The sequence below is a fragment of the Anolis carolinensis genome, chromosome 5 (assembly GCF_035594765.1).
Source record: "Anolis carolinensis isolate JA03-04 chromosome 5, rAnoCar3.1.pri, whole genome shotgun sequence".
Taxonomy (NCBI): Eukaryota; Metazoa; Chordata; class Lepidosauria; order Squamata; family Dactyloidae; genus Anolis; species Anolis carolinensis.
This window is the reverse complement of record NC_085845.1, coordinates 23,998,595-24,014,404: the sequence shown is the minus strand read 5'-3', so window position 1 is coordinate 24,014,404 and position 15,810 is coordinate 23,998,595. Positions and strand designations below refer to the sequence as shown.

The window sequence follows — 15,810 nt, the reverse complement described above, 5'->3', positions numbered from 1 at the left end:
GATTGGAATACAGTAGTTTAAGATGTAAGTCAAAGTAGTTGTAATTTTTAGCACTAATACTGGAAAGAATTGTGAGTTGCTTGATAATGGTAGATCAGAGCAGATATAATTTAATTAATTTCTTGGTTTAAATATTATTCAGCTATCTTAGCATCTGTTTTAATTTAATCCTCTTCTAGCATGCTGTGAAAAGGAACCACAAGGAATAAATCTCCGATTGGACAGTTGGAGATTATGAATTTTTTGAAATGTTTTCCCAACGAATTCTTCATTTATGTAAATAAATAGGACCTCTGGCATGGCAACTGAAAATACTAAATTTTAAAATGTTAAGGAACATTCCTTTATCTCACAAAATAACCATGTCTGTCAGCTCACCACAGCCGCTCCTGAATGAACACACGAGACTCTCTGTGGTATCACCAGGAACTTTTACTGTAGGAAACATGAACATCAGAAAAGCCAAGAATGGGAGGCTCCGGCCAACCCTCCTTTATATACCCTCCCCCTCATTTGAACAGTCTCTTCCCGCTCAGTAAAACCCCGCGCAAATTCCCCGCCAAGTCCAGCAGCCGTTTCTCCTCCGAGTCCTGGGACGCAGGTGTCTTATCAATGTCAGTGACCCTGAAACTCAGAGCCACATCCAGGCTCTAGTAGCAGGGTTCTGACATGGCGTCCTCCTCCCCTTCGTCCTGGAAGGAAAAGATTAAACACAACTATTGTTCTCCGCTGTCCAGAGTTCCTTTATACTTTTTTAACAGGCTGCAATGGAATACCGGGTGTACCTTTCCTAGGTCCTTTGGTAGCCTCAGCTCATAGGTCACTTCGTTTATTCTTTTTGCTACCCTGAATGGCCCTATATAGCGTGGAGCCAATTTCTTGGATGGGAACCCCAATTTCAGGTTTTTTGTGCTCAGCCAAACCAGATCTCCTTCGCCCAATTTGTCCCCCTCTCGGCGCCTACGATCCGCAAAGAGCTTGTACTTCTTTTGTGTTTCCCGCAATGCCTCTACCACGGTTTGCCACCCTTGCTTGATTTTGGCCGGCCATTCCTCGTCGGTCTGGCCCTCCCCTTCCTTCCACTCGGGTAGCCTGGGGAAAGGTGCCACCTCCTGTCCGTATACTATTTCGAATGGGGCACGACCTGTGGCCGAATGTACGGCCCCGTTAAAAGCCATCTCAGCAAACGGAAGAAGGTCCGCCCAATCATCCTGTCTATAATTGGTGTACATCCTTAAGAATTGGCACAGTGTCTGTTGGGTACGTTCGACCCCCCCGTTGGTCGCGGGATGAAAGGCCGAGCTCAGGTTCCTTTCTGCTCCTAACAGCTGTAAGAATTTTCCCCAAAATTTTGCAGTAAATTGGACTCCCCGGTCACTAATTATCTTGTCGGGACACCCATGTAGGCGATATACATGCTTCACATACAAATCAGCAAGTTTTTCAGCTGAAGGGAGTTTTGGCAGGGCCACAAAGTGTGCCTGTTTTGAGAATAGGTCCAATATTGTCCAAATGTATCTGTGGCCTCTGCTGGGGGGTAGTTCGCCTACAAAATCCATGGCTACGCATTCCCATGGCCTCATGGGCTCCACCACCTTCTGCAATAGCCCCTGGGGCTTCCCCGGTGGTGTTTTTCCCTCTGCACATAATTCACACTGCGTGACGTACCCCCTGGCGTCTTTCCTCATTCCGGGCCACCAGCATTGTTTGGCCAACAGTTTAATAGTCCTGGTGGGGCCTAGATGACCCGCACCCTTGTTATCATGGTACTTCCTTAACATTTCTCGTCTTAAACATTCAGGAATATACAATTTCTTATTTACAAACACCAAATCCCCACACAATTCTCCCTTTTCTTTGTTAGTTTGTAACCATTTGTCCATTCCATACGCTCGCTTCAACTCTTCCTCCCATATTTCTCCTCCCCCCGTGGAAATGGCAGTACGTTTGTTTTCTTTGGCCGCTTGTGCTCGAGTTAGTACTGCCAGGCCCCATTGCTTATCAAGAAAAATACTCCCTTCAGATTCCTGAATTCCTCCCCCGTGCTGAGGCATCCGAGAGAGAGCGTCAGCGAGTATGTTATGTTTCCCCTGGAAGAATCTGAGTCTGAAATCAAAACGGCTGAAATATTGGGCCCATCTAATTTGCTTCGCTGATAGTTTACGAGGGGATCTTAGATACTGTAAATTTCTATGGTCAGTCCACACCTCAAACGGTGTTCCACTTCCTTCCAGAAAGTGTCTCCAGCACTCTAGTGCTTTTAGAATCGCTAATGCTTCTCTCTCCCAAATCGGCCAGTTTTTTTCTGTATCGCTAAACTTTTTTGACAGATAGCCACATGGCTTCAGGTTCCCCCCCTCGTCTTTCTGTAGCAGAACTGCCCCATATGCCCGGTCTGACGCATCGCAATGTAATACAAAGGCTTTAGACATATCAGGGTGCTGTAGGACAGGCTCCTCAGTAAAACGCTTTTTAAGGGCTTCGAAAGCTTCCTGGCATTCTATTGTCCAGGTCAGTTTGGCCCCTGGGGCCTTCACTTTGGCTGTTTCTCCCCTGCCTTTAGTCTTTAACAAATCCGTTAATGGCAAAGTGAGGCGCGCAAAGTCCTTGATAAATGTTCTATAGAAGTTTGCGAACCCTAGGAAGGATTGCAGCTGCTTCCGTGTTTTGGGGGCTTCCCACCCCCTCACGTCTTCTACCTTCGCAGGGTCCATCGCCACTCCCTGGGAGGAAATCCTATACCCCAGAAAGTCTATCTGGTCTTTATTGAACTCGCACTTGGCAAGCTTCGCATACAGTTTTGCTTCTCTCAACTTTTGCAGGACTTCCCTGACTAGTTCTATGTGTTGCTCCTTAGTCCGAGATACTAACAATATGTCATCTAAAAAAACAAAGACTCCCTTGTACAACAATGGATGCAACACTTCGTTGATTAATTGCATGAACGCGGCACCTCCGCCGCACAAACCGAAGGGGAGCACACGATAATTGAATAATCCGAATGCACAGGAGAAGGCCGTCTTCCACCTGTCCTCTGGTTTAATCTGCAATTTATGGTACGCTTCAATTAAGTCCAATTTAGTGAATATCTGTCCCTCCGATAACTGGGCGATCAAGTCCTTCACTAAAGGTAGGGGGTATTTATTTACAGAACTGATTGCATTCAGGCCCCTGTAGTCAATGCAGAGCCTCAGCGTTTGGTCCTTTTTGCGCCTGAACAACACAGGCGCCCCTAGAGGGGAATTTGAAGGCTCTATGAAACCCCTCGCTAGGTTTTTATCAATGTATTTTCTCAGTTCCTCCTTTTCCCTAGCCGACATTGGGTATATTTTTGCCTTAGGAAGCTCTGCTCCTGGGACTAGCTCTATCTTCACTTCAACTCTCCGCTTCGGTGGGAAACTGTCTGCTTCCTTCTCATCAAATACGTCCACAAAATCCCGATACTCTGGGGGTAATTTATCTGCCAGTTCTGCTATCCTGATAGAGTCTTCCTCCCCCCTTTTCCCCGGCTCCCTCTCCACTTCCTGGCTCCCTCCTTCCAACTTCATCCTGAAGATCATGCTCTTATCCTCCCAGTTGATTTGCGGGTTGGCCTGCCCCAGCCATGGCATGCCTAGTATAACATTATAGCTGGCTATTTGTGATATCACAAATGACACCTTTCCTTCCCAACTCCCTATCTTACACTTTACATCTTCGGCACTGTACTTAGCTAATGATCCCGATGCTGTGGATCCGTCCAACTGCGAAAAAGCTATTGGGGATTCTAGGTTCGTTCTTTCGCATCCCAATCCCTCGGCTAATTCAGGGGAGATGATGTTCCTGGAACATCCACAATCCACAAATGCTTTGCAGGTTGCTTGTTTGCTGCCACTTTCCAGCTGAATGGGGACCACTATCATGGCTTTGTCCTGACTTACCAACCCCCCCGAGTGGTGCCTCATCGGTGGTTCTTCCTCGGCGCGTTTCCCTGCCACGGCTCTTGGTTTGGGCGGGCCTCCGCCTTCCCCTTTTCTCTGCCAGCACTCGGCAGCCCTGTGGCCCAAACGGCCGCACACGAAGCAGCCCCTCCTGCTGGTGCTCACGTTCCCTGTCGGCTCCGTTCTCCTCCCGGCTGGGGTTGATCCCTCCTTCCGGCTCCCCTCTTTCATCTGCGGCCGCTGCTGTAGCCCTCCTCGGTGCCTCCTCGCCTGGGCCAGCGATGTCTCGATGCGCCCCGCCAGCTGAAACCATCCGCGCAGTGTGTCAGGCTCATCACGATGCACCGCCCAGGAGAGGATCTCCCGCCTGAGCCCCTCTTTGAAGAGTTCTATCTTTGTCACTGCAGACCATTCCGGCACCTTTTCAGCGAGGCATTGGAACTCCTCCGCATACTCAGATACCGACCTCTGCCCCTGGGAGACGGTCTTCAACTCCTCCCTCGCCCGGATCTGCTCCAGTGGATCTCGGAAACGGGTCTCCAGGGCCCCCATAAAGCGTCGGAGTGACCCCAGACATGGGTCGCGCCGCGCGTGTAGTTGAACGTACCAGCTGGCCGCTCCCCTCTTCAACACTGCACCAATGGCCCGTACCCGGCTGGATTCCGTTCTAAAAGTGTGAGCATTGTCCTCCATATAGCCCCTCACCGTGGTCAGGAAAAAATCCAGTTCAGAGGACTCTCCCCCAAACTCGATCCTTAGTTCCTCTCGTCTCGGTAGGGGTCCCTGTGGTGGCAATCCCCAATTCTCCGCCCGTCGCAAGCCCCCTTGCGGGCCAGTGGGCCCCGCTGCTGCTTCCCTTTGTCCTGTGCCACGCCCGGCATTCGCCAGGGGCACCAGGGTCTCAGTTGGGAGCGTAGCCGGGATTCTCGGAGGCTTTTCCCCTTCGTCGTCACTCTCCTCCACCCGCGTCAGGCTCGTTTGGATCTTGGGCCGGGCGCCGGGCTCCTTTCGCATTTCCCTTCCCTTCGGTGCTGGTAGGTCTGCAAAGCCCTGGCTGCTTCCCATGCTCACGTCCCACATTGAGCTAGCCCGAAGTTCCCTTCCTCGCTCCGGCTCCGCCAAAACCGCCAGGCGCTCCATCGCCCTCGACATCACTGCCAGGGTGGTCTCCATCGCCGACATCCTCTCCTCCAGAAACACCATCTTTTGCGGGCCTGGGGAAGGTGAACCTTCCTCTCCTCCGGTGCTATCTCCCCGCACCACTCCGCGCCTCTGGGTTACCCCATTTGGCTGGGCATAAGCGGTGGATGACGCCAGGGCCGCCAGCTGGTGGAACTCAGCGTCCGGCTCGGGAGTGGCCCTTTCCGACCTTCCTCCTCCGGCGCCCAAGAGCTCTTCATCCTCCACTTGCATGTTACACCTCACCGCTACAGCGGGATGGTGTCCGTATTCTTGGCTTAGTGTCAGCTCACCACAGCCGCTCCTGAATGAACACACGAGACTCTCTGTGGTATCACCAGGAACTTTTACTGTAGGAAACATGAACATCAGAAAAGCCAAGAATGGGAGGCTCCGGCCAACCCTCCTTTATATACCCTCCCCCTCATTTGAACAGTCTCTTCCCGCTCAGTAAAACCCCGCGCAAATTCCCCGCCAAGTCCAGCAGCCGTTTCTCCTCCGAGTCCTGGGACGCAGGTGTCTTATCAATGTCAGTGACCCTGAAACTCAGAGCCACATCCAGGCTCTAGTAGCAGGGTTCTGACACATGTCTATAATAATATAAATATTTATTTTTCTGGATTCACTTGAGGCATTATTTTCAATGTATAATAATTGTAGAGCTTTTTGAATTTCCTTTATATTAACAGTATTTCTATTATAGTTCACCTGTGGCAAGAAAACTTTGATATGATAAACAAAATTGTTTGAATTCATAGTATTGTATGTGCTGTGTTTAGATTATTTGGAAAACTAGATTTTCATTTGTGACTGCAAAGAACAGCTGTGTCTAATACTACCTGTGGGACAAGGAAGGAAGATAGAGCTTATCCTATACATATTTAGATACATAGGCATTTAGAAGAGCTGACTCACAAATTTCTCAAATTTTCTAAAGGGAAAATGTGGCGCATTATGAAAACGTCAACATCAAGAAGGAGGACCAGAAAAAACATGACCTCCGTGTTCCACGCTATCATGAAGTAATAGTATTGCAGGAAGAAAAGAAGGTAATGTCAATTCAGTGCAGTCCTTTTAGTAATTAAAAAAGTTGTGATGAGATCATGACTTTGTGATATGAAAAGATATTGAAATGTTATAAGAAAAGATTTATCCAAATCAATGATGAAAGAAATCACATACACTATAAAAATTAAACAAACACTGAAATTATAAGTATTGAATGTTTATTGTGATATGACATTTCACTTTAGAAGAATGAATATGATAATCTTGTTTCTATAAAATTGATGATATGCACATGTATAATACTTTCTATCCTTAAAGGTAAAGGTAAAGGTTTCCCCTGACGTTAAGTCCAGTCGTGTCTGACTCTGGGGGTTGGTGCTCCATTTCTAAGCCGAAGAACCGGCGTTGTCCGTAGACACCTCCAAGGTCATGTGGCTGGCATGATTACATGGAGCGCCGTTACCTTCCTGCCGGAGCGATACCTATTGATCTACTCACATTGGCATGTTTTCGAACTTCTAGGTTGGCAGAAACTGGAGCAACAGCGGGCACTCACTCCGCTCCTGGGATTTGAACCTGCGACCTTTTGGTCTGCAAGTTCAGCAGCTCAGTGCTTTAACACACTTTGCCACCGGGGCTCCCATCCTTACTTGCTGAATAAAATTTTGCCCTCAAATGGTATCTATCTTACTTTGTTCAGTGGAAATCTATCAGTCAATTTATTTTTGTTTTGGCAATACGTTAATATTTCATTAGCACTTATTAAGTTTCATGACTCTAGAACTAGAATATACTGATCATATTTCAAATGCCTTCCAAACCATAGTTTTGACTTGCTGCAGCAATTAAGAATGCTGTAGTGGTTCATTATTCCAATATATATATATATCATGGTATAAATGTGAAAAGGAATGTGTAGAAACCCAGATTCTCTAACACTGTGGCTCATAGCATATCATAACTGAACATTTACAGTTTTACTAACATGCTTACTCAGTGGATTAGATCCGAACGTAGCCATGCTTAGAGTTAATCCATTGAACTCAATGGGCATGTTAATCTGGCTAATTTAAACCCCATTTGTTTTAAAGGGTATTATCAAAGCACAACTAAGCCTAAACAAAATGCAATATCTCAGCACTGTATATCAGTAGTATCACAGGTCCAGTGTGGTAGTCTAGCTCTTCTGGTATGCTAGTTTAAGTACTACAGTAAGAGCCCTGTAAAGTAGCAGTAACAATACAGAAAACATAAGAATAGTTGGGAAGCAAACCAATGGCTACTCTTCCAGCCATACTGGATGCTTTATCTCTTCCCACCAGTACTAATGTGACACATTTTGATACCTCCACCAGTGATGCTTCCATTGCCTTTGCATGACTTCAGTGTGCAATAGCAGTGACTCCAGTTCTCTTTGCTGTTAACACCTTCTCCTATGGATACTGTGGGAGTTAGTGCAGTTGATACACTTGAAATAATGCATAAATGCCATAGTTCAAAATTCCATAGCAACTTGATCATTATGATGATCTCTTATTACTTTTTTTTCTTTTTTTGCTGAATAAGGAGATGAGCCTGCACCAAGGGGAAGTGAACATAAGAAAACTGTCATTTTAGTGTTAACTGATAATTTATCAAATGCACATAGAGTATAGTTTATGGTATGTTGCTCTGGATTTGTTTTTGGTGTGCTTCTGTTATCTTAGATATATATGGTTGGTCAAATAAACTATAGTCTTCTGCAAGTTCAAGTTTTCTCATAGATTTCCTTGTTTCTTAAGTGACTGAAAGTTTGCATTTCTTAAAGCTGGATATCTGTAGTGGAGCAGGCGGGGCATTCATGGTGTTAGGACTAGTAGTTTTCCTACAGATTGTCTAGTGGAATTTGTGTGGAAGAGATGTTGTTAGGTAGGGGAGCAAAGCAATTGCTGTAGAGTTCAATTGCGTTTTTGATAAGCATTTATTTTAAACATGGTTGCTTTATAGTGACATAATGCAATTGCATGTGATTAGAATGCTTATCATACATGAATTCTGTTTGGGACAGAATTTCTTGCCAATCTAGTAAGATTATTTTGTAGATTTCAGTAATAATTTTAAAAAAAAATTGAGAAAAATGATAGGGAAGAGAAAGTATGTCAGATGGAAAGAGATGTTGTAGTAAGACTGATGATTGTCTGTACTACACATCTCAGCTTTTCAAGCTTAACCCTTTTGTTCATTAATCAGTCAAAAATGGCAGGTAGTGACCATTAGGAGGATTCATTAGCACCCTGCAGCATGTTTGTACAGGGTGACCCACATCTGTCTTCATTAGAAGTTTGCTAGTTGCCAGTAGTGAACAGATGGGTCATTATTGCCTGCGTTGCCCTTTCGGTGTACCTGGAGGACAGACAAAGTCGTCCTGAGCAGGACACACAGTGTTACCTCACAGAGAGTAAGCAACATATTTTGAATAATATTATTACAAAAACTGTTTTTCTTGTTATTGTGTACCTGTGTGTCCTTGTAGTTCAAAGGATGCAGGAAATGTACAATGTTCAAAAGCGTTCTTCTTTTTATGAGTTTAAGTTTCTAGCAATTAATAATCTGGAAGTCGGAGGTTATATTTATCTCTTTTGTACATCAGGGCTTTTTTTTCATTTTCGACTCAAATTTGTTTTACTTAATGAGAGCATTTGAATATAGTCTGTATCTTGCAAAACTCCAATGAAAGTGTTTTTAAAATCGATCAAAAGAAGATGGTAGTAAGAAATCTGAAAACCTTTAAGTTTAATGAGCAAAGGTACTATTCAACTATAGAAGAAAATGTCATATTTTTTTCATCAGAACTAAGAATGTGAAGTGTTCCCAATTATAACCCTCTTGTATTCAAAAGCCATTAGTTGTTTTTTTAAACAATAACTCCAAAGTGTTTTGTAAGACTGAACTGATGTTGATTTCACTTAAAGATGTATTGTTTCAGCTGTAGTGCTTCTTGATACTACAAAAAAGAGATGTACAGTAGAGTCTCGCTTATCCATCGTAAACAGGCTGGCAGAATGTTGGATAAGTGAATGTGTTGGATAACAAGGAGAGATTAAGGAAAAGCTTATTAAACATCAAATTAGATTATGATTTTACAAATTAAGCACCAAAACATCATGTTATACAACAAATTTGACAGAAAAAGTAGTTCAATACACAGTAATGCTATGTAGTAATTACTGTATTTACGAATTTAGAACCAAAATATCATGATGTATTGAAAACATTGACTACAAAAATGCGTTAGATAATCCAGAACGTTGGATAAGCGGGTGTTGGATAAGTGAGACTCTACTGCAGGGGTCCCCAAACTAAGGCCCGGGGGCCGGATGCGGCCCTCCGAGGTCATTTACCTGGCCCCCGGCCTCAGTTTTATAATATAATATATTGTATATACATATAATATTGATAATAATATTATAATGTAATACAATATAACACTAATAATAATACCATATAATAATATTATATTCTATATTACATATAATATTACTAATAATATTACAGTATAGTGGTATAGTTCAATATAGTAATATATAATGCTAATATTGTGCTATGCTAATAATATAATATATTGTATGTACATATAATTTGTAAGCCACTCTGATTCCCCTTTGGGGTGAGAAGGGTGTGATACAAATGTAGTAAATAAATGCAGTAAATAATTAATTAATAAATACATTTTAGACTTAGGCTCGCCCAAAGTCTGAAATGACTTGAAGGCACACAACAACAACAACAACAACAACAATAATCTTAATTAACTTGACTATCTCATTGGCCAGAAGCAGGACCATACTTCCCATCGAAATCCTGATAAATGTATGTTGGGTTAAAATTGTTTTTATTTTTAAATATTGTATTGTTCTTTCATTGTTCTTCTTGTTGTTGTTTTTGCACTACAAATAAGACATGTGCAGTGTGCATCGGAATTTGTATTTTTTTTCAAATGATAATCCGGCCCCTCAACAGTCTGAAGGATTGTGGACCAGCCCTCGGCTTAAAAAGTTTGAGGACCCCTGCTCTACTGTATTTGTTTCATCCAGAAAAGGATGATTTTGTGTACATTGAAACTGAATATTTATCATTAGCCAGTCTGCAGCTTCATTCTGTTACTTGCAATGATTTTTTGTTGTTGTTAAAAAAGAGCAATTATGACATGCTTGAAGAATTTGGTGAAAGATACAGAGAGAAATGGTTTTTGGGGCATCTTCAGCTTGTTAGATAAGGCAACCATTGGGAGTCCAAGGACATCACATGAAGCTGGGGCAGTCTATGTGTGGTGCTCCAGATAACAGCCATGCATACCAGCTCTAAGAAGCAAAGCCATTGGTGAAGAGCGCTGGGTGTTGAAACTGAATTATAGTTGAAGGGCTGTACTTAGTCCCCTGGAGGCACTCGGTGTACTGCCTTAAGTTCTATTGTAAAGGAAATGGAAAGAAATAAACGTAAGGTTATATTCAGTGTTGTGTAACTGGATTACACCCTTTTCAATTGAATTTCCCCTCCCTTTGATCTTCTGCGCAGACCCCTCTTCTGGTGAAATCTCAGATCTACTGTGCATGGTATTGCAAGGGAGAGAGGTCAACTGTGATGAACAGAGAACAACTGAATAGACACTATTGGGATACCTCCCATAAAATAATTCTTTTGCTAATTCATTTTAATGCCTTCCTTTTTGTATAATGCAAGTTTTTTTTAAGGATTATTATTTTCTTAAAGATTATGCCCACTAGCTGAGAAATTTGTACTTCCATGCAAAAATTAAAGCTAATGAACGAATATTGTTACTTTTGGGATGGATTTGGTTTTTTCTGTCATGGTACTTAAAGGCACAGATTTAAAAATACAAATTGAGTATTCCTTATCCAGAATTCTGAAATTCTAAATACTACAAAATTGTCCTTGCGGGTGGATGAAATAGTAACATTTTTTCTTTCTCATGGTTCAATGCAAACTTGTTCTATGCACATTTTTAATTTTTTAAAAAAATTAAATTTAATATTTTTTTGTATAAAATTACTTTTGGGCAATGTTTTAAGGTTAATATGAAATGTAAATTAATTTCATGTTTAGACTTCAGCCTTACCTTGTTATGTACATTTATCTTTTTATGTTATGTACATATATGGAAATACAGGTATTTCAAAATCTGAAAAAAACCATAATCCAAAACATATTAGGTCCCAAGCATTTCAGATAAGGAATACACAATCTCTATTAGATTATTTTTCACTTACCATGTGGTGAAGTCATTAGTTATCATGGTGATTCTTGGAATTTTCAAAAAAGGGGAGAAAGCTTCAAAAATGCTTGTTTCACTGTCAAGCCAAGTTGTACAGCTTAGTGTATGGATGGGTTTTCTAGTGTACCTGTTAAAGTTACGGTGACATTTAGAGCAATTGCTGGCATTTGCAACTTTTATACCTAATGCCATCTTGTGTTATATTGTCAGCAGAGGATTGAGTAGTTCGAAATGGCAATATATGAGAAAACGTATAAGCTCTGAATACCCTTAACTGGTTATAATGTCAAAATCATGCATGACCACTCTGCATTTATCTCTGTCATTATTCCTTCCTTGCTTGGGATTCAGTTAAGGCCATTCTTTTTGAAAAATGTAAGTAATGTTTAATACTTCACATTTGCATGAGGATCATGTTTACTAACAAGAAAGTACGCTTTCAGGATTAAGATTTACCAAGGCATAAGTCTTTAAAGAATGATATGAAGAAAATATATATTATGAAAAAATGAATGTGTGCCTTCTGCTGAAGTGAAATTGATTCTGTCCAATAACAGAATAGATCTTTCTAAAAGTACTGGCAGTCCTGCCTTACAGTTTTTCTTTTCAGCAGTATATATCTCCCTGGTTGTCAAATGTGCATTATTGGTTTTTCAGGCTTAAGCCACTTAAGACATAACTGTTTCCAGAGATTTAATTTCCATTGTCAACACTCCCCAAGGATTTCAGGGCTTGATTCTTTCCTATGCTGATACAGTGCTTTCATACAAAGCGGTCATAAGAACTCCCTTAAGGTATAGACACAGGTCTAATAAAGGTCTCCTTCATCCCCATTTTGTCAATTAGATGGTATGGTATTGTTTCCATTTTTAAAAGTGAAAATAGAAGCCATAATGTCCCCAATTAGGAAAGAGACATTCTGTTAGTTTTCCATCAAATTAAAATCAATTAAATTGTAAAGTTTCTTAAAAGGTGGCAAGTTAATTACATTTATTTGTTAACTATAATGATTGACTTGCAGTGGAATAGCCACATGAATTAAATTCTAAATTATTGATTAGTTTATTAAGTAATTAAACGAGAGACAGTGCTAAAGAGCACATTCTACATGTTCTAGTTGGTTGTTTACTCAAAGCCGCTTCTTTCTTTTTGGGGAATTTGATTTTTGGATCACAAGGTTCAGATCACTTTCACAAGAGTAATTTCAACATAATAAATTATGTTGGAGACTAAGTGAATGACTTTCCCATTTCTAAAAATGTTACTGAAACATATTACTGAAATCAGAACTTCAGAAAGTTGTATAAATTTCTGAAATCCATTTGAAGTCAAACAGGGATTTTGGGTGGGAAGGGAGCTATGTTCAAAGCAAGAATAATAAAAATGAAGAAATAATAGCACAACTGCATACAGAAGGTGGTGAAATGCCAACTAATAAAATGAGTTTCCACAGGATCAAATGTGAGGTACTACATCTGGGTAAAAAAAAGAATGCTGAAATATGGGATGGGTGGCACCTGGCTTGAAAATAGTACATATAAAAAGGATACAGACAGTCTTAGAAGACCACAAACTGAACATGAGTCACAGTGTGATGCAGTGGCCAAAAAAAGCCAGTACAATTCTGTGTTCCATCAATAGGAGTATGGCTAATTCTGGTTTTGTCATACTTTATCTAGAGTACTGTATCCATCTCTGGGAGCCACCATTCAAGAAGGATATCAACAAACAGGAATCAGTGTAGAAAGAGGTGACTTAGAGGATCAAAGGTCTGGAAACAGCTCTATGAGGAACAACTTTAAGAACCTGGATATTTTAGATTAAAGAGGTTTGGGAGATGTCATAACAGGCATCTTTAAATATCAGAAGGGATGCCATGGAGAAGATTGAGCAAGAGATTAGATCACACCGATTGCTGGAATTTTCAAGAAAAGAGATTCTACTCTTTAGAGATTACATCTTTACTGAAAGACTTGTTCATTAGGGGAATTGACTGCTTCAGATGATTCAGACTCTCCATTTTGGAAGTCTTTAAACAGCAGCTGGAGGGGCATATTTCAGGAGAGCTTCAGTTGTATATTTTGGCATGGCAGATGGTTGGATGAGATAGCCCTTGTGGTCCCTTCAAACTTTGAGATTCTATAATTCTAATTGGTCATTTGTGGGAAATAAACCCGAGGAAGTGCCTTCCTTAACATATCTTGGGGTGGAGTAGTGTAAGATCCTCAAATGTTCAGTGAAATGCATTGTTTTGCAACAGAATTTTTAATGGATTATGGTTCTGTCATACAAATTCATCTTAGAACTGTAAACTTTTAGAGTTATTCCAAAATGGTTAAGTTGGAATTACCTTTAAGCAATTCTAATTTTGACTCATGAAAAAGAGCTCAAAATAAATTGTTACATAGACCGTTGGCAGTTACTGTATCCACTAAACTAGAATCAGTTTGTGCAAAACTGGTTGTAATATAACTATCCCTTGGGTTAGCTTTGCTTTTCTGGTTAACAATGATATTTGAGCAGGTTTCATAATTCATATTGATGAAATTGGAAAATATAGGTTCAAACACATGAAAGCAAAACATGCAGATGGCTATCATGAATTTGGGGCTTTCCAATTCTTTTGTTTTAGCTGAAGGATAAAACTGGTGGAATTAAGGCTTGTCAGCCTGATGCCTTTTATATTTTTTCATTCCTACATTATTGTTCATGCATTATATATTTCCAAGATATCTGGTAGATTTGCCAGGTATCAAAATGGGCAATATTAAACGTTTTCCCTTTGGCAAGTTGGATTGATCAGTAGAAGGGGACAGCTAAAAAATAGGCAGTTGTAATTCTTGATCTATGTAAGATAAGTCCTCATAATCTTTTGAACTGCCTCAGCTATAATCATCTTAGAGATTACGTATCTAGCTACAGTTATAATTACTGTAGGGAAGGATAAGTGTTTTACTGCAGGCATTTAGCTTATCTTTCAACAGCAATTCAATATAAACATAACATTTCCCTTTCCAGCGTACATGTGATTGAATAGGATTTAGCTCACTAATGACTGCCCTTTCTACAGGTTGAATATCATTTTCTTGAAATGCATGGGATCTGAAGTATTTCAGATTTTGGAATTTTTCAGATGTCAGAATACCTGTATTTGCACTTATATATGTAATAAGATTTCTTGGAGGTGGTACCCACATCTAAACATGAAATTCGTTTTTTGTTTCATACACACCTTACACACATAGCCCGAAGGAAATACTATACAATATTTTCAATAATTTTGTGTGAGAAACAAAGTTGGTGTACATTGAATCATCAGAAAACAAAGGTGCCATAATTTCAGTCACCACTGTGTATGATTTCAATATTTATGATTTTGGAATTCCGGATAAGGAATGCTCAATCTGTACTAACTTTCCTATCTAAATTTATACTATAGGCAGTTGGCATTAATGCTCTCCCTCATAATGTCCTGAAAAGAAAAGAAAAACACTTCCCAGAGTGTTATTTTCTTTAGGGAGCAGTTGCTACTCTCACTTTGATTTTCAATCTCTCAAAAAGTCAGGTTCATTGCAGGCACATATACAGTATATCTAAAATAGTTTTGCTCTAAGTTAAAAACCTGCACAGACAAAAAGGGGAAAAGACATGGTATCAAAGTAGATTTTAATAGATTTTTTGCATTTTTATACTTCATCTAGACCACTGCTTCTTAAACTATGGGCTTCTTAAACTATTGCTCAATGTCAGGGCCTAAAAAATTTGACAACAGTGAAAGATTTCTGATTGTCATATGGTGGTTTTCTTTTAAGATACAGTATATACTCGAATATAAGCTGACCCAAATATAAGCCGAGACACTTAATTTTAGCACAAAAACCTGGGGAAACTTGATTCAAGTATAAGCCGAAGGTGGAAAATGCAGCAGCTACTGGTCAATTTCAAAATGAAAATAGATCCCAATGAAATTATATTGAGGCATCAATAGGTTAAAGGTTTTTGAATATTTACCGTATTTCAAAAAAACCCGGTAAACTTGCTCTGTAAGTGGAAACGTAGGGTCAACAAAAACAATATAGTATTAACAATAACATAATAATAATAGTAATAATAATAATAAAACTTTTGTACCCTGCCCTATCTCCACTTGGGGACTCAGGCCAGCTTCCAACATAGTAACAGGCAAACATTCAGTGCCTACATAAAGAGTGCAGAGCTAGATATAGATCTATAATTATATCTACTAATTTCACATGTGCATTTCCGCCTGAAACATTTGCAAATCCTCACTCTATATATGTGCATTTCCCTCCTGCAATATTTGCAAGCCCTATATCTTTATGTTTATATCTATCTAGAAATCTGTTTGTGTGTGTGCATTTCCCCTGCAATATTTGCAAGCCCTATGTTCACATATATCTATCTAGACAT

At 40.5% G+C, this 15,810-nt stretch overlaps 1 protein-coding gene across 1 annotated transcript in view; it reads left to right on the top strand.

The window, feature by feature from the left end:
• The window catches only part of stpg2 (sperm tail PG-rich repeat containing 2), a 273,557-nt gene that overhangs the window by 43,692 nt on the left and 214,055 nt on the right, over positions 1-15,810 (top strand). The window contains exon 6 of the mRNA XM_008117887.2: positions 6,037-6,148. Within this exon, the coding sequence (XP_008116094.1) occupies positions 6,037-6,148 (112 nt within the window). The remainder of the gene's footprint in view (positions 1-6,036; positions 6,149-15,810) is intronic.